At 59.6% G+C, this 18,811-nt stretch overlaps 1 protein-coding gene across 3 annotated transcripts in view; it reads left to right on the top strand.

Moving 5' to 3' along the window:
- LOC139358615 (BTB/POZ domain-containing protein KCTD5-like) overlaps positions 1-16,869 on the top strand; it is a 123,413-nt gene extending 106,544 nt beyond the window's left edge. For all 3 annotated transcript variants that reach the window (XM_071079842.1, XM_071079841.1, XM_071079843.1), the window contains 5 exons: positions 3,969-4,077; positions 5,865-5,956; positions 7,779-7,874; positions 10,340-10,465; positions 15,235-16,869. In XM_071079842.1, the coding sequence (XP_070935943.1) occupies positions 3,969-4,077; positions 5,865-5,956; positions 7,779-7,874; positions 10,340-10,465; positions 15,235-15,264 (453 nt within the window). In that variant the 3' untranslated portion in view covers positions 15,265-16,869. The remainder of the gene's footprint in view (positions 1-3,968; positions 4,078-5,864; positions 5,957-7,778; positions 7,875-10,339; positions 10,466-15,234) is intronic.
- The last annotated feature ends 1,942 nt before the right edge of the window (positions 16,870-18,811 follow it).

Below are 18,811 nucleotides of genomic sequence, written 5' to 3'. Positions count from 1 at the left end.
CAGCCACCATGTCTGGCTGATTTTTGTATATTCAGTAGAGATGGGGTTTTGCCATGTTGGCCGGGCTGATCTCGAACTCCTGACCTCAGGTCATCTGCCCACCTTGGCCTCCCAAAGTGCTGAAATTACAGATGTGAGTGTACTTAGCTTTTAGAAAGAGTATGCCAAGAACGCTTTTTTCTTCCTGCAGCTGCACTTAATTTCTTTTTCTTTCTTTTTTTTTTTTTTCCGAGACGGAGTCTCGCTCTGTCGCCCAGGGTGAAGTGCAGTGGTGCGATCTCGGCTCACTGCAAGCTCCGCCTCCCGGGTTCACACCATTCTCCTGTCTCAGCCTCCTGAGTAGCTGGGACTACAGGCCCCCGCCACCACGCCTGGCTAATTTTTTTGAATTTTTAGTAGAGACGGGGTTTCACCGTGTTAGCCAGGATGGTCTTGACTTCCTGACCTCATGATCCGCCTGCCTCAGCCTCCCAAAGTGCTGGGATTACAGGTGTGAGCCACCACACTCAGCCAGCCGCACTTAATTTCTGTTAACGTCCACTTCTGGCCACACTCAGCCCTGTCAGCTTTTGGTGATGCGCCAGAGGCCGCTGAAGGCCGTGTGTATGGCCAGGAATGCCTCTCCCTTCCAGTCTCCTTGCTGCCACCCAGAGCTCTGGCTGACCCTAGCAGGACAGGCCCCCACAGGGTGTGTCTCCACCTCTGGGTGCTGGTGCTGTGGGAAGGGCAGGGCTTCCTGGGCAGCCCCCGAGTTTTCTTTCAAGAAACCTGAGACCCCTGCTTCTGAGAGGGCTCCAGTTCCTGCCGAGCAGAGCAGGACCCTGCAGCGACCTCAGCTTGGCAAGACCCCCTGTGGTGCACCTGAAGCATGTTTCTTCCCAGAGAAGCCGCTGGACCTCGTGTGAAGGGCCAGGTCATGAGACCACACACGTCTGCTTCTCACTAAGCTTTGAGTCATGCGTGGGGCACGGACCTCCCAAATTCCAGTTTCTGTGCTGGGTGAGGCCCAGAAGCAATGGAAGGGAGGGGTAGTGGGGAGGCAGCAGGCCTGGCGATCAGGGCGCAGGGTTCCCCCCGCTCTCCGAATCTGGGTGCCTTGGACAAGCCTCCTTGCTCTCTGGCCTCAGTTTCCCCATTAGTAATTGGTGACATCAAAGGCCTCTCATGGGCCAAAGACACCACACATCTGCATAAAACAAAACAGAAGAGAGAGTAGTGGTGAAGCTTTTGTGTGCGAGATCGGATAATTTCAGAGTAAAAACTCAGTATTTCTAATTAGGTTGATTGCGGATGTTGGTGCACAGAAAATTCTATGCCTTCGCGTCTAGATTTCTGTGGGGCAATTTGGCAGAGTTGGCTCAGGGCACCTCCCCCTCTTGATTTCGTCCCCTCTGGTGGCACGTGTCTCCGAGCGCTGGGAGTGACTGAGAGCCGCAGGGCTGACCGAGCCTCTGTGCGGAGCTCCGGGAGCTGCGGGAGCAGTGGGCGGCAGCAGGGTTATGTTCCGTTCAGCATCTGGCGTGAGAGTTTGCCAGTCTCCACCCTCATTCCTCACTGTGGTTTTCCTTTTTTTTTTTTTTTTGAGACGGAGCCTCGCTGTATCGCCCAGGCTGGAGTGCAATGCACAATGTTGGCTCACTGCAGCGGGGCTCTTGGGTTCAAGCGATTCTCCTGCCTCAGCCTCCCTAGTAGCTGGGATTACAGGTACCCTCCACCATGCCCAGCTAATTTTTGTATTTTTAGTAGAGACAGGGTTTTGCCATGTTGGTCAGGCTGGTGTTGAACTCCTGATCTCAGGTAATTCGCCTGCCTTGGCCTCCCAAAGTTCTGGGATTACAGGCGTGAGCCAGCATTCCCAGCCCTTCACTGCCATTTTCAAGGCTGCTGGTTGCATTAGGGACGTGTGCCTGAGAGGCTGGGGGACCCCCACATTGCCCCTGCTGCTTTGCTGGGCAACAGCATGGATGGTGGAGAGCTGCAGCCAGAGTCTGGTGAGATGGACAGAGTGGCCAAACTTGTTACCAGACTACTCTGAGCACTGCTTTCCTGACCAGATGTCCATCTGCAGCTGCCCTGTGGACTTGGGGAGTGGGCAAGCAGTCAGCTCTGTCCGTGGGGTCTTTTCTCCATCTCCCAGGGCTGTGTGTGCCCTGGCTCGGCGCTGCCTCCCATGTGCTCCCGTGTCCAGGGTCACCCTCTTCTTTGTGGTTTGGAAACTGCCCTGCCTGGCCTACGGCCCGTGGCTCCGGCTGAAAGCTGGGACCCCTGGAGATGGGTGGCTCAGCCCAGCCTGCTGGGCCCACTCAATGCCATCTTGGGCCTGGCCACAAGTAGGTCAGATGCCAATTCAGTGAGATGCGGGGAAGACGAGGGAAATGACTTATCAAGAAAACAGTCTTAATTATGGCTCTTTTACAAAAAAAAAACACCATGAACCTTCCCGAAAATCAAGTGCAGCCTGTGCTGGTTGTGTAAGCCGTGGAAGGCACTGGAAAGCCAGGAAGAAGAGCGCCCCCACGCCCGGCCCGCAGCATCTCGCTGGCTTCGTGGTGGCCTCTCCTCATCCCAGACTTAGAGGCGTGACCAGGCCGGGGCATCTTTCCTTCCTTGTGTTGTGGGGGCTTGGGCAGGCCCTGCTGCCGGCCTTATGGGCAGCACAGGGGCCCTGCCTAGGTTGGCCCAGGCGCTGTTCTAAACCTCCCCAAGGTGACCTTGCTGCCTTTGTCTCCGTGAGCCTAGGAGTATATCCTGAATTTTGTATGATTTTGTGTTTCCCATTTTCCCATGTTCCTTAATTTTTTGTTGTTTCTGCATCAGGGTGGAGGCTACCGAGCCACATCCCTAACACCAGCAGTGAGCTGCCAAGGCCCTTGCGCATGGGCTAGGCACTGTCGGGGCCTGGGCTGGCGCCACGAGTAGCCCCCGCATGCGCTAGGCCTATCTGGAGCACGTGACTCACTTGAGCTGGGAGCACCAAGACCTTTGCCTACATGTGTGGAAGCGAGTCAGGCCACAGCAAGACCTGAACCCTGGTGGGATTTGGAGGTCCTGGTTTAAGACCTTGGCACTTCCTGTGGATGTGGAAATCTCCCATTGAAAGCACTCAAAGAGTGCAGTGGTGAGAGCAGCACCTCCACACGCCACTGCCTCCCTGCCCTGGCACGGATGTCCCTGACCTTCCCCTCTGCCCAGACAGGGCCTGTTTCTCAAGGAACCACACCAGTTAGAAGGAATCCACGGGAAGAAATGGCCGGAGAGCTATAAGGCCAGCCACAGAGGAGCCAGTTTTGGAATTTCCCACCAAGGGTTCAGCCTGCTGCTCACCCTTCAGCCTCTGGTGCCCCACGGCTCAGCTGGGTTCTAGGGTCTACGTGGTCTCAGGGCAGGCCATGCAGGGCTCTGCAGTGTCACTCTGGGAGAGGGCTGTGGAGGCAGCTGCAGGCCCAGTGTGCCGAGTCCACAGAGTCTGGATGTGTCCTACATAGGCCCAGAGGTTGTGGGGCTCAGAGAATTGAACCACGTGGGAGGAGTGTAGTGTGGCAGGGGCCCCATATGAAGCCCGCTGTCCTGGAGGCACTGGGGCGGCGGCGGGGGTGCAGAGCGGCCGATAGCCTCCAGAGGATCTGGGTGAGGTTTTCATGTGTGTTTTCCTAGAGGTCTTGCAGTTGTGAGGACAGAGGTCCAGGGCACAGTGGCCTCACCTTGGAGTACACAGAGCCAGGCTGTCTCCATACAGAGAGACTTAAACTCACTTAGACCTGGGATGGTGGCTGGTCAGGGTTAGGCTGTAGGTGGCAGGACGTGGCCACACCGTCAGGGGTTTCCCGAGATGCCACAGGCTCAGGTCTGTTGGGGAGAGGCCTGGGTCACCTGGTGCCTCTGAAGCCTCCTGATGTGACCAGGCCTTGGTGGACCTGCGGGAACTGTCGGCTTCTCACGGAGGACTCACCATGCTCTGCTCTCTTTAGGACGAAACAGGTGCCTATTTAATCGACAGAGACCCCACCTATTTTGGGCCCCTGCTGAACTACCTGAGGCATGGCAAACTGGTGATTAACAAAGACCTCGCGGAGGAAGGTAAGCCGACTTTTGAGCATAGGTGCCTTAGCTTTGGGGGCAAGGGCCTGACAAAGGTGCCACGGGCTCCACTTAAGACGCAGATGCCTGCAGCCTGGGCCCCCAGGGAGGAGCAGGCCCTGTACTCTGAAGCTGGGGCCTACGTTCTGGTGCTGAGGCCACGGGCAGCGGCGCAGCTGCCGGAAGGGAGGTCTGGGGACCCTGTGGCTGTGGGGTCCTCCCCGGCTGCAGCTCCTTGGAGGGCTCCCTCTGTGCAGGCTCCAGCTGGCGACACAAGGGGGCGAGGGGCTCCTCCCTGCTGTGACTGAGGTGGTCTGAGCAGGTGTGTGAGGCACATGCCCGGTGATGCCCACGGTGTGGCTCAGGGCCCTGGTTCCCTGGCCTGCTCTCCCTCAGGGACAGCCCAAGGGTGGTATCTCTGTGCCATCACCTGGACTGTGCCTGCTGCTGCCAGCTGCCGTGTTCCATTCTGAGTGGTGGTGGTGCAGGGACGGCACCCACACGCGTGGGCCCAGGCTGGCCTGCCTGTGTGCTGTAGTGCTGGCTTGGCTCAGAACAGCCCGAGGCCTTGCCATGAAGACTGAGGGTTTCTGGGCACCTGCGTGCAGGCGTGGCCCTGCTCCCCGGCGTCCGTGTCTGTGCATCGGTCTGTACTGGGCAGCGTCTCACTCCGTTTTTGCTCTGGGTCTCTGGGCCTCGGTATCTGCCTGCCTCCTCCGAGTTCACGCGGGGCGCGGGGTGACGGGAGCTGTGGCCCAGCCCTGCTCCCGCTCTGAGACTGTGACCCACGCTGCCCACTCCTGTCTCTTTGGCAGGCAATGTCTTTCATATGCGCTCTCTCTGGTCGCCTGGGCAGCCCCTTGTGTTCTGCCATGGAGCCGTTTGAGTCCAGGCTTCACTTTATCTCAGTCTGCCCCTAGTGGGATTGGCTCAGAAACAGGCGCTAGACACAAACCGCCTGGGCTCGCTGGCCCGCCTCTAACCCGCCTCCGACGCGGCCACTCGCCCTCGGTGCTGGACAAGGGGGCTGTGCGGGACCCGTGCAGGGCTGGGAAGCCTGTGACTCTGAGGCTCTCATCTCTATCCTGTGTGGCTCTGTGCTATGTAGGTGGCGGGGTGTTGTCCTGAGCTGCCATGTCCCATGTGTGGGTTCGTCTGGAGACCACCCATGAGGAAGCCCTGAGGCTAGACCTGTGGAATCTGCTCTTAAGGCTCTTAAGGGAGGTGTGCAGTCCCTAAATGCGGCACATTTAGGATGGCAGACTTTGGGAAGAGCTGGAAGTGACCCTCTCAGCCAGCCACAGTCTTCCCTTTGAATGGGGTAAACTGAGGTGCCAGGTGACTGAGACATATACACAAGGCTGCAGGCCTGAGCCCCACACAGCACCCCACCCAGTGGCGTGGCCGTGAGCAGGTTCCCAGCAGGAAGCCTTGGCCTCCAGGCTTGGAGGGAAAATGCCAGATCCCACCCCTTGCATGCCGTGGCCTCAGTTTAGGCATGCACTGAGCTGCATGTAACCAGCGACTCCATACCTGGTGGGCCACTGGAGGTTGCTCGAAGTTGCCTAGGGTGACCTGAGCTGGAGGTATTTAGTCCACACGTCGGCCCTCTCGCCACAGCCCCTCCACCCATAATCCTGGAACCCCGCAGGGCTAACGTGTCTGCAGGAAGCCTGTTAGGTTGGGGCCTGAGCAGCTCACGCTGGGCCGAGCCATGGGTCCTCATTGCAGGGGATTCTTTGGTTTCGTTTGGTTTAGTATAGACAATTTATTTTTCTTTATTCCAGGAGTATTGGAGGAAGCAGAATTTTACAATATCACCTCGTTAATAAAACTTGTAAAGGACAAAATTAGAGAACGAGACAGCAAAACATCACAGGTAAGAGAAATAACTAAGGCTAGAAGCTTTTATGGCTGGTGTGAAGGAATGGCTCCCTCTTACTCCCCCGATCGGCTGCCTCCCACATGAGTCCTGCAGTCTGGGGCTCTCCTGCCCTGAGACCCTTGTCCTCTGTCACCACCCCAGTGCCCGCCAGCTCCGTCTACAGCCTCGCCCCAGGGTCCCTTGAAGGATCCGTTCAGCCTGCCCGGCCCAGCCTCTGGGAGCCCCCAAAGGATGGTTGTAAGGGAGTTGGGCATGGGAGACGCGTGGAGGGAAGGAGGGCCCCATGAGGGCTGGTCTGGGAGACCCTGAGGTGGATGGCATCTTGTAGGGAGCAGAGGGTGCCAAGGGCCTGCAGCTAGCATGACTGGAGGGAGACAGCAGAGGGGTCATGTGGATCTGCACAGGCGTCAGAAGGACCTTGGTTTTATTGGGAAGAGGGGCGAGTCGCCACAGACAGACCTCTCACACCTAGCGCAGCCCTTCTGCAGCCCGGGGAGCCCAGGTTGTTGGTGGGCTGTGCCCAGTACCTCCTGTGGAGGGGCCACTGCTGGGCCTTGGGCATCAGTCTTGTCCCTGAGAGCTGAGCCTGCCCCGGCCCCAGCTTAGCATCCTTGGGAAGGCACCAGGAGTGGGTGTGGGCCACACTGTGGCTGTAGCTGCCATCAGAAGTCTCGGTCCACTTAGAGCCCTGGGCCCTATGCAGAGACTCCTAGCCTGGCCGCTCAGGGCCACTGGCCACCTAGCGACATGCCCAGTTCCCCCTCCTGCTGGAGTTCCCTTGGCACCACTGAGGGATCTGGAGGGGCTCCTTATCTGTGGGGCAGGAGCTGTGTCCCACACCCTGGGTCACCTTGTCCAGCCTGCTTTTTTCCCTGTTGTGTGACCGGGCTGTGTGGGTGCTCCCTGCCTCAGTCTACCTGCCCGTATGACACAGGTGGGTGAGAAATGGTGCAGGTGGGAGAGTCCTTGCAGTCCAGTCTTGCTGTGACACACAGTAGCATCTTACTGTCTTGCAGAAGAAGGCACTCGGTTGTGTGACCTCGAGGCCACTGTGTGCCTTTGTCACTCATACATCTCTGGCATGAGTCACCATCTTAAGGTCAAGGACCAAGGATCCCTGAACCCTTTCTCACTGCTGTGTTTCCATCCAGCTCTGTCTGCAGCCGGAGTCCTCTGTAATGACTGTGTCTGGGACATGGGGCCGCCCTGCCCACTGGGGAGCAGCTCCATGCAGGCGGGTGGCCCTGGTGGCTCACCATCACTTCCAGGACCACAGCTGCCTAGAGGGGCATAGCAAGTGTGCCAGGCAGGTGGGGGATTAGGAGGTGGATGGAGTTTTGGGAAGCAGCTCAGCCTTGAGGAGGCCTGAGTCCAGGCTGCTGCGCAAGTTCAGGAGCCTCTTCTGGTAGCCGGGAGTGAGCTTTGTCTGCCACTGGCTCTCAGGGCCCTGCCTGCCAGAGCCTTTCCTGACCAGTGAATTCAGGGCTGCATGGTTCCTGCGTGCGGAGCAGAAATGGACGCTCTCGTGTCGTCATGTGGAGCCACAGGTGCTCTTGGGATTTCAGGAACATGACTCATTTTATTTTGGAACTTAGAAATAGAAATATTTTTGGAGGCGAACGAGGAAGCAGAAAACAGCAGCTGTTCGGGCCGCGTGTTTTGATTTTGTGGATGTGCTCAGGGTTGCTTTGGGCCTCGTGCCCTGCGCTGAGAACTGGAGAGTGAACCTCAGCCTCCCTGGGTCACCTGGGCTGGGGCCACAGGCAGCAGCGGGACATGGGTGGCCCGCCCTTACTTGTGCCCATTGTTCTTGCAGGTGCCTGTGAAGCATGTGTACCGCGTGCTGCAATGCCAGGAGGAGGAGCTCACGCAGATGGTGTCCACCATGTCTGACGGCTGGAAGTTTGAGCAGGTGAGGGGTCGTGGCCAGGCTGGCGGCAGCCATGCTGCAGCTGAACTTGTACTCACAGTGGCTCAGGGCTCAGTGCTCCTGGAAATGCAGACTTCGCTGCTGGCATCTTCCTGCAGTTCCGGGGGTGCTCACGACAGTGGCCTGCGCCCTGTTTCCACTGGAGGAGCCGTGGGAGTTCGAGTGTGGTGGGCAGAGGTGTCTCAGGCTCTGCCCCGTACCTTTCCCTCCTCCCTGGCCTGCCTCTTCTTCCCAGCGCTGCAATTTCTTCACATCACCTGGCACCTCTGTGTGACCAGAGGATTGGTGTCCCCAGAGCCTCCTGGCAAGCCCACCACTCAGTGCACGCCCCCGTCCCCCACAGCTCACTCCAGTGAAGCATATGGAGGCCCTGATGCCCTTCTCAGGCTGCCTCCCTTCCTGCCTGTGCTGGAAGGTGCTGCTAGGCCCCCGTGCCTTCTTTCCACCTGGCTTTACCAAGCTGTGGCGGGTGGGGTCTGATGGGTCTGTGCAGGGCGTGCCTTCTTCAGCAGCTTCCATGGGAGCCACCTGAGTGCTGCATGGGCCACTGTGCTGTGGCCTTGTGGCTTGTCATCGGGGACCTCAGGACACATGAGGCATGGCCTCTGAGTGGGGAACCCTTGCCCATGGCCTGGCTGCCACTGTTCCTGGTGCTAGGCAGACACTGAGGGTGGGGACAGTGACCTTGCCCAGCCCTCCCTGTCCTAAGAGTTTCCTCTGTCACTTGCTTCTGTCTGGGGCAGATTCTGTCCATGACCCAGTGGCCCTGCCAGGTTGTGGGAGTGACAGGCTCAGCCAGTGTCCCTCTGAATGAAAGCTACCTTTTCCTTTGAGTCTTTCAAAATAATCACATTGTAGGGTACTCTGAGCCTCCCCTTAAAATGTCGCCAAAGACATTTGCATCCCACCGTCCACCCTGAACCCCTAGGCTGGGGGCCGGGGTGACTGTGGGTCTCTGTGCTGACAGGGCAGCTGACCAGCAGCCTGGGCCCTGCCCTGCACTGGCGGCTGCATGTTTCTCATGCTCTGACCTCACCAGAATCGTGCCAGAGGCTCCCATGGGAACAGAAATCTCCACTGCTAGGCAAGCCCCACCTCCCCGTTGTCAAGAGGCCCTGGGAAGCTGTGTCAGCAGCTCGGGGTCCGTGAACAGGGCTATCCCCATGTGGCACCTGTGCTCTTCTTGCAGCTGTCTTGTGACTTTTCTGTCTGGGAGGGAGCGATGTGTCTTGCCCGTAGTGGGCACCTCCCTTCCGGGGCAGCTTCAGGTCTTTGCCCTTAGCGCTTCTGGGTGGATTCTGAACCCATTGCAAAGAACGGGTGTCCTCCCTGTTCCTTGATTATGACCTGCTTGGCACGCTTCATCCCTTGGTGACCCCTTCTCCCAGTTCATGTAGGGAAGCTGCTGGGCTGACCAGCTGCCCCGGCTGTGGGGTGGGACCCTGCGGGGTGCTGGGAGGTGGCCAGACCGGACCTAGGGTCCCCAGTGGTCAGCAGGGGATTGAGAACAAGGCTTGGGAAGTGGCTGGGGTGCCTGTGAGGACACAGGGGCTCCGGTGGGCATGGCCATGAGTGCTCCCAGGGATACCCTTAGCTGCTCGGGCCCATGCCAGCACCCCTGTGGCTGCCTCACTGGGCTGGGTCCACTGTTGCCCACTGGGTCAGCCGCCAGCGGCACAGGAACAGCAGCTAACTGCGGGTTGCTCTCCCGGGCATTGGTCCAACTGTGCAGGTCATAGTGAGGCCAAACTGTGAGTGCCACCCAGCTGCTTTTTGGCTTGGTGGTGTGCTGCTGGCATGCTTTTTGTGATTTGCATATTGCATTTTAATTTTCCCTTTAAAAGCACAGAAGTTCCTAGGGGCCCAGATTAGCCAGCCATGGGCCAGATGCCTGGCCAGAGAGACAGGTTGGCCCTGGGCCTGCATGGCCTGGCCTGCCTGGTCACCTGGAGGGAGGCAGGTTGGAGTGGCCCAAGGGTGTGCCCAGCAGGCTGCAGCAGACCCACCCTGGCCGAACTCCTGGGCAGCACAGCTCCTCCAGCGGCTTTTGGTCCAGTCAGTGGGCCCCAAGCTCTTCCCTCCAGGCTATCAGAGCTGCCCTCCACTCTCCTCCCGCTGCCCCTCTCCCTCCACCCCAGTTCAGGGACCCTTCTGCGCCCCTCCCCCTGGGGCAGCGGCCCCTTTTGTCCCAGCTGGAAGCGCCAAGGAAAGCTCAGGGTCCTCGCAGAGGACGAGTTCGCCCCGTGCCGTGCCATGGTGTGGGGGTGCCGCACGTGTGCTCGTGCAGGCGTTCTGGGGCTTTGTTTTCCATCCATTTCCTCAGGCATCGGCAGTCTTTGCTGCGGCTTTCGCGGTGGCAGGCACGTCCTGAGCCTGGGCCGGTCAGCCTGGCTGCGTCTCTCTCAGGCTTCAATGGGCTGCATCTCAGGCTGTGTCTTCCCTTGCAGCTGGTCAGCATCGGCTCCTCTTACAACTATGGGAACGAAGACCAGGCGGAGTTCCTCTGTGTGGTGTCCAAGGAGCTGCACAACACCCCATACGGTACAGCCAGTGAGCCCAGCGAGAAGGCCAAGGTGAGAGCTGGGATGGCCCCGGCCTGGGGCAGGCTTGGGTGGGAAGGCTCTTGCCCTCTCAGAGCTTCCTCCTCTCCTGCCATTCTCATCAAGCCCCCAGTGTCCGCCCCTGTGGCCTTGCTGACTGGTCAGACGCATGGTCTCCCGTGGGACAGGGTCTGTCAACACAGGCTCCCAGTAAGCTCCTGCGACCTCCCAGCCTGCACACAGAGCTGCTCCTGGAAGGGGCCCCTGGGCCTACTGCAGGGGCTGTGCTCTTAGGAATGCCACTGAGGGCTGTGTCTCAGGGGACCCAGGGTTCTCTGTTCCCAGGGCACAGCCTCTGCTGTGTGAGTGAGGACTTGGGACGCTGAGGCCTGGCTGGCATAGGGATCTGGGCCATCCCTGAGTGCAGGGATGTGGGGGTCCAGTTGTCGTGGTGGGGATCTGGGCCATCCCTGAGTGCAGGGGTGGGCACCCTGGCTCAGCCACTGTCTGGGCCTCATCTTTGTTGAGAGGAGGGTGTCCTGCAGGCCCTGGGATTCTCAGGCTGCACAGAGTGGGCCCTGTGTGGCACCCAGCCTGGCAGCACTGGCGCAGACTCTGCGGGGGTTCAGGCCCTTCTGTTTTCTGTGGGGCAGGCAGCTGGGGTGAAATTCAGGGACCCCTGCCTCATTTGCTTTCAGGTTGGCCCCGTGGCCCTGCCCACAGGTGACCCATTCTGGTGGCATTTCCTCTGGGCACATTCTTAAGGTTGAGACTCCAAGATGGACAAATGTGACCATCTGAGCAGAATCCGGCCTTGGCCTGGGCCAGCTCCACCTGGCAGGACTCCCGGACCTCAGAGCCAGGTGGTGGCTGGAGAGCCCTTGGCTGGGGTCTGCATGGGTCTGGGAGAGCCTGGGTGGTGGGGCAGGCTCTGTGGGGAGCCAGCCTGGGGTGAAGGCTCGGGGCATTGGCAAAGGATGTTGAGTGGGTGCCATGAGAGGCCAGAACTGGAAGGTTTTTAACTGGTGGCATTAAACCAGGGACACCTGGGCAACCGCAGACTCTTGGCTGGGGGCCTCTGGCCAGCCACCAGCAGTCCAGGACTGTCCCTGTGAGCCTCTCCGAGTAGGCCTTTGGAGGTATGCCTTTGGGAACAGAGGGGCGGGGCCACCAAGCACGTCTCCTGGAGGCCTGTGACCCGGTCACTGCAGCCTTTCCACCACGGGCAACTGTCCTGGCCCAGAGCCTCCCTTGCTGGCCGCCGGTTGCCCTCTTGCTGTGGGCAGAGGGCAGTCCTGCTCCACCACTGTTCCTCGAGGCCTGGGCAGTATAGGGCTAGGACAGGCCCTGGCTCGTGACAGCCAGGGTGGAAGCTGGGGTTTCACTGCCAGGCTTGGAGATGCTCTTCCATTTGAGTCTCAAGCCTAGGAGGCAACCCCTGGAGCTCAGTCACAGGGAGGCGCTTCTCTTCCTCTTGGAGCAGTCGTAGGGCTCTTTTCTAAATGGTTTTATTTTTAGAAGTTTTTTATTTCTGAGCTTAGTTTTTATAACCAAGCTCCCCTGGGCTCCTATCCCTCAGGTGGCTTGGCAGCTGCAGAAAGGACACGCTCTGTACTGTGAGGAAGCTCCAGGCATGACCCCAAATCCATTTGTGGTTGAGAATGTGGCCCTATTTCATTTTCCAAAAATACCTGCTCTGAAGTGGGGCAGCTGTGGTGGCTTCTTGATGGGGGTGGTGTCAGCAGTGCTCCGGAGGCAGAGCTCAGGCCAGGGCCTCAGGAGGCCGTGGGGAATTGCTGGGGCCACAGCTGGAGGACTGTGATGGGGGCACCCGAGTGTGGCTGGGCTGCACAGGCCGCATGGTCTGCAGGCCCTCGTCCCTGGTGTCCCTGCAGCATGTCTGGCCTGGTGCTGCTGGGCAGCTGTCCACACTTCAGTCAGCGGTGGCAGGAGCAAGGGGTTGCACTTGTTGCAGGCGAAGGTGGTCCACACATGAGCACACCTGCTTCCCACGCCAGCCCCTCAAGAACTTGTTAGAAGGACGCGCAGAGCTCACAGAGCGCTTGAACTCGGGGCTGCTGTTTATTCCCAAGGAACAGAGAGACAGGTTCAGATCAGCAAGGGCGGGCGCCTGGGTAGAGGCCAGGGTCTCCCCCGGCGTCGAGCAGTGCCCGGGCGGCTGAGGAGGGGGTTTTTGGTGTTTTTGGGGCTCCATTCCATAGCCACGCTCGATGGGTAGGTCCGCCGCCTGCCACCATGGCTGATCCCAGTCTTACCTCCTGTCACCCAGGGCCCCACCCTCTCTCCCGCAGCAGTGGGGCCAATGCAGTGGGGTCCACAGAGCCCAGGCAGCAGAGGCCCTCCTATCAGGCCAAGATCTGCGAGCTAGCACCATCTGCCAGGAGTGGGGCCGGAGGCCAGGCGCCTCTGGACAGGGTTCAGCCCCTCAGCATGTGGTGGGACAGGACCAGCCCCAGATCACGAGATGCAGCTGCCTCACACAGGGAAGTTTCACCTCTGAGATGTGGCAGAGCCCCTGAGCCTGTGTGTCTCTTCATGGCGTGGCCTCACTGGAGGGTCACCGGGTGTGGGGGTTTGGGCCCGGGGTAGCCGCCCACCCGCACTGTCCTGACAGCCTGTCTTCTCCCCTACTGCACGCTGCACGCCGCCAGAGTGACGACGAGGACGAGGGGCACCCAGGGAGTGGCTCAGATTAAGTGTGAATGTCATGGTGAGCTCCGTGGCCTCCTTGACCCCATGGCCCCAGCTGACCCTTGCTGCAGACCCTCCCTGTGTGTCTGTCTCTGCCCCGTAGTTGACAAGAGCCCTCCACACTCCACGCCAGCTGTAGATCCGAAATAGCACTTTCTGGGGGGCGGTGGGGCTGTTGCTGTGGGGGCAGACGCCCAGGGGCAGTATTGGGGCGTTTGTTGGGATGACTGGAGGGTGCCTGTGTCAGGCCAGGCTGTGGACGTCAGTAGTCGCGAACACAAGAGCCCTTCCTGGAGGCTGGGCAGGGAGTGCCACTCCTGCTGGCAGCCCTAGTGGGTGACCTTGTCTGGCTCAGGCCACAGGCTCAGGGCCAAGGGGTCAGGACCACTGCAGCAGACAGCAGACCCCGATCTCAGCTGCCAAAGCCCACGGCATCCCTGCTGTGCTCAAGCCTCCCAGACCAGCGTGTCCTGCAAGCTCCTCAGCCACCCGTGCCTGCCTTCCTGTGGGGTGCCTGGCCATGGGGTACAGCCTCAAGGGCCCCCTGGTTGGTGTCTGCAGTTGGGCCTTCCTGTGGAAGATGGCTTAGGGCGAGAGCGTGTCCAGAAGACGTGGGTCTCAGCCTGGGGTGAGAGTAGACAGAGTAGCTAGTGCTGCCCCGGCCAGTCTTGGGAGGGTGAAGGACAGCACTTTGGCTGCAGGTCTCCAGGGGGTCTCCTTCCCGCATCAGGAGGGAGCTGTTGGGGCTCCCGGATGCTCCGATGCCACGCTGCTCGTGGCCTGTCCACTGCGCTGCTTAGTTTTACACAGGGCTGGTCGGGGCTTGGGAGCTGCACTGTCTCCCTGAGTCAACTCCAGACATCCCAGTAAACTTGGGTATCACCCTGGCCCAGGGATGTGCTGGCCTGCGGGATGGGCTCCTCCGAGGCACTGGAGAGTGAGTGGGAGCCTCGAGCTGGAAGTGGCCCGGGGCACTGAGCCTCAGGTGCACCGTTGGGGGTGGAGTATTGGAGTTAGGCTGAGCAGCTCAGGGGACATGGCCTCCAGGAGCCTTCGGAACAAGCCTGGGGCGGCATGCGCCTCTCACCACTGCCCTCTTTCTGGTCAGTGCAGCATGGCAGTGACCTTTGGGAGGCTGTGCCCGGCGAGGGCCCGGGCATTGCTGCCCCACCTGGTGTTTCGCAGCCCTCACGTGACACATGGAGACAGCCGTTGTGGGCCACGCACAGTGAGGCTGGCTTGCTCCGAAGCTCCCTGCCGGAAGCGTGGGCTGGTTTCCCCTCCACATGGTCTCTGGGGCTGCCGTGGCTCATTTTGGGAGTTCAGCTCAGCAGCATTGACCAGCGCCTGAGCGTGTTCTCAGGGGAGCCCAGGCCGACTTGGGGGTGGCCTCGGGGGGTTCCTGGATGCTGGTGAGGAAAGTAGGGAGGGTACCCCAAGGAAGAGTTCTGAGGAGGTCAGAGGGTGGGGAGGGCAGGGGCCGAGGGGCGGTGGACTCTGCAGGGCTGCCGTGGTCCAGATGAGGAGGGGTCCCCACAGCGTGATCTGCACTTGGGGTAGGCCTCTGAGGGCTGGCCGGTGTTCCATGGGGCAGCCGGGAGGGGCCGGCATACGAGGTGGACTGGCCAGGCTGAGGTGCGGGGCCGAGGGCTTGGGCAAGGGGCATCTCCAGGAGGGTCTGGGTGTCGGGGTGGGGGTGGGGGCTGCAGTAGGCATAGAGGAACGGAGGGAGACAATCGGGGAGCGGGGACTGCTGAGGGACCCACGGGCCGAGTTGCATTTCATGTCTGAAACCCAGGACTGAGTGGGTGAGAGGGCCAGGAGTCAGCACTTTTGGGTGGGCCTGGGAGGGGCTGCCGTGCACAGTGAGCACTTCCTGTGTGGGGCCTGGAGATGTGCCGGTCACCCCGGTGAAGGTCCTGGGCCTGCCAGCTGAGTCCCCAAGAGCCTGGCCGGTGCTGCTGGGTTCTCAGGGCCCCCCGAGCTGACCCCAGGCCTGTGGGCTCTGTTCTCTGGAGCAGGCGCCTGGTCAGGGCCACCTCCCTAGCCCAGGGCCCAAGTCCTCATTTTATGCATTTGGTGTTTTTCAGATTTTGCAAGAACGAGGTTCAAGGATGTAAGGGACATAGTATTGACAGCTGAAGAAATGATTTACGTTTTCCCAAGATGTAATGAACTGCCATGTCCAGGAAGCTTGGCTGTGAGAAGAAACCTGCTTTTGATCATTTTTCTAGAGATCTGGGTGTGAATCCTTTTTTGCCTCTGAGGTGGGTGGTGAGAGACGGGCCCAGCTGTCCAAGGCCAGACGTCCCCAGGTGGGGGGAGCGCAGCGGCCGGGTGGGCACTGCCTCTCGGGGGCGCCTCGATCTGTTTTTTCCAAGTGCCACATGGGACTGAGGCAGACGCTCCCAGTCAACCCGCTCAATACTGAAGATGGTGTGAAGGAAGCGTTCTTGGTGCTACACAGTCTGGAAAAGCAGCCTGGGCTTCACTGGCAGGAAGCGGCCGCAGCCGCATCGGTGTCCAGCGCGTCGTGGCCTCTGGTCCAACCGCCAGGCCCTAGTCTCAGTCAGGGAGTCTGCTCTGCCTCCCAGGCGGGATCGCTGGTTTCTCTCAACCTCGCAGAGCTCCTGACACAGGTGGCTTCTACGTCGTCACTACTTCCCGGTGTCATTCCGAGGCTGGGCCTTCTTCTGACACAGGCTCCAACCCCGCCTGACCAAGCCTGGGATAGTCAAGGCTTCTCAAATTGTATTTTCCAGGCGAGAGAACTTTGTACCCCTTTTCCGTGTGGATAGACTCCCCAGTGTTTATACTCTGGAAATGCCCACAGGGCTTGCTGCGTGCAGACTGATCTGTTCCACCCGTTAGCGTGAGGTAGCAGTGTCGCCTCGTCCCTCCCACTGCGGGCTCACGGGGAGCTGGCGCCTGTCAGTGCCTTGTTGCGCCTGGCATAGAGGTTGAGCTGGAGGCCTGTCCACTGGCTTCTGGAGCTGAAGGTCTGGGTCACGGTGAAAATTCGGGATGTTTACAGAGCATCACAAATGCCTCTCTCTCGCCGCTCTCTCATTTTCTTTGTGTAACTATGCAGCCTTTCCTCTCTTTCTGGGATGTTTGGGACTTTACTCGACCTGCACGGGCTCTGCCCGACATGCCGTGGGAGCTGCTGGGATTCCTTTAGAAACCGCTGCCCGCATGCTTTGAAAACAGACCTTTCTCAGCTGGCTGTGGGGACCTGTCAGAGTCTGGGGACCTGGTGTGCAGGGCAGGCTCCAAGCGCTTTGCTTCCGGACCTCAGGCTTCCCAAGGGGCGCTGTGCAGACTGACCACCGGCCTCCCGCCTGCAGGTCAGAGGCTCTGACACTGTCTGGTTTCCAATGCTTCTGGAGACTTCCTGCCTAGGCCTCATCCTCTTCTTTGCCAGTCACCTGATTAACCAGTTCTCCAGCATTAGGACTTACCTCCTCGTTTTTGTAAGGTCTCTTGTATGTTGTTACATGTTTGGCTTAAACAATTTATAAAAGCCTTTCTAGAAGGCAGACTTAGCCACGGTCGACCCTGTCCTCCCCAGCAGAGCCCGGGAGGACGACGGCCGCTGGGGCTCCTGGGCATCCTCTCTGGGGAGCTGCTGGCCGCTTAGCGTTGTTTGACTTTTGACCTTGACATAGTAGATAGGCTTGTGGTTTTTTTAATTTAAAGATATTAAGACTTAATTCACTAAAATTTATTCTGAGGGGATATTTATACTTTTATACTTTTTTAGGTATTGTATTTTATCAGCTTACAGTTTAATGCCTAAGTTTCCCCTGAAAATAGCAAATAAAATTGTGTATTTATGAATGAGCGTAGCAGCTGTTAATGGTCTTAAGATGCAGGGAAATGCCAACCCGGGTCGCTTGGACCAAGATGCTGCCTCTCCAAGCCGCCCAGCCCCACTGGCCGCCACAGCTCACTCGGGGCTCTGCCTCTCAGTCGATGACCGGGGCAGAGCCGGGCAGTCCACGGGGTGCTAGCTTGGCTGGGGCCACTGGATCAGAGCTGCACAGCCTATCCCTGCATCCTGCTCTGCCTGGACACCTCACCTGCCTCCAGCAGATATCATACCCCCATCCTGGGGGACTAGAGACCATGTACAAGGGCCTTTTTTTTTTTTTTTTTTTCCTTAAGAGACAAGGGTCTTGCTACGTTGCCCAGGCTGGTCTTGAACTCCTGGGCTCAAGTGATCCTCCTGCCTCAGCCTCCCAAGCAGCTGGGATTCCAGGCGTGAGCCATTGCGCCCGGCTCAAGTGATGTTTTTTTTGGAAGTCCTGATACCTCAAGTCAATGTCCACCTCTCCTCCCTCACTTTAGCCTGCAGCCCAGGTGGTGACAGCAGGAGCTTCCTGAGAAGGTCCTGGGGTCCTGGCACCCCCTCCCCAGCTGCTATGACTTCCCCTGGTGGCTGCTCTGCGAACCTGGTCCTTGGACTCCCTGCCCCCCTGCAAGGAGATTCCCATTCATGGTGTCCCCCAGGGCCTGGCTGTCTGAGGTCACAGAGCCTCAGGCTGTAGTGGCCTTGTCCATCCTGTTTCCAGGTGTGTGGCTGGCCCAGCCTGACCGCAGCACCCTGGTGAGGGGTGGAGTGGGTGACTGGGCTTCCAGGAGCCCAGCATGAGGCCGGCACAGGGGTTGGGAGCAGGGGAGAGACCCAGATTCTGCTCCAAGGGGTCTTCCCACTGCCTGACTCCCACCAGGAGCCTGGCTAGGCCTTGCAACCCCTTGACCGGGTAGAGTTGTGGGCACTTGGGAGAGGCCTCAGCATGGCAGGCATCCCTAGCCAAAGCCCAGAGCAGGTCTCCCATCCAAGCAAAAGGCTGGAAAGCAGACAAGCCGTGCAGTTTGGATCCTGAAGCCGAGGACGCTTAGGGCCGCTGGGTCTGCTGGGCAGGGAGGGAGCCCTGTTCCTCCTCAGACCTAGGGCTCCGGCATAGCCCACCCACTGTGGGGGCTGGGGCCCCGCCCCACTCCAGGAAGCCCAGTGTGAGGGCAGAAGAGGAGGCAGGGGCGGGGCACGTGCAGATGCCTCGCGTGGGTGCCCATCCCCCCAGGCTTCCTGCAGAGCCCATGACTGGAGCCCTCCAGCAGCTGGCACCACCCTCGACATCCCTGCATTTATTGGTGTCCATTCAGCAGGGACTTCTGGCACCCTCCTTCCTCCTAGAGCGCATGGCAGTGGCTGGCTGGGGTAATAAAGAGCTGGCCCCACAGTACGGCCACCAAGGCCCTGATGTGGCGTCTGTGAGGGGTGGTGACTTCCGGCACCTCTGCACTCTGAGCTATGTCCCCCAAGATGGGTCAGTTTGCCCTCAGACCAGCCCTTCCTCCCCAGCGTTCCCAGGCCTGGGGCTTGGCACAGGGAGGCCCAGCCTGTGGCTGACCCCTCACCGCAGTTCACCGCTCCCGAATGGAGCCCACAGACTTCTTTCCCGGCGCTCCCGCTGTGTGTGTGGTGTGTGTGTGTGTGTATATGTGTACGTACGTACTGGCTGTACATGGTGTGGGTGTGGTGTGTGCCTGTGTGCGCATAGTGTGTGTGGCATGCACATGTGCTGTATGTGCTGTGTGGCATGTGGTGTGTGCCTGTGAGTGGCATGGGTATGGTGTGTGTGTGTGTGTGCGCGCGCACAC

The sequence above is a fragment of the Macaca nemestrina genome, chromosome 15 (genome assembly GCF_043159975.1).
Source record: "Macaca nemestrina isolate mMacNem1 chromosome 15, mMacNem.hap1, whole genome shotgun sequence".
Lineage (NCBI taxonomy): Eukaryota > Metazoa > Chordata > Mammalia > Primates > Cercopithecidae > Macaca > Macaca nemestrina.
This window is presented reverse-complemented; position numbering and strand designations above follow the sequence as displayed.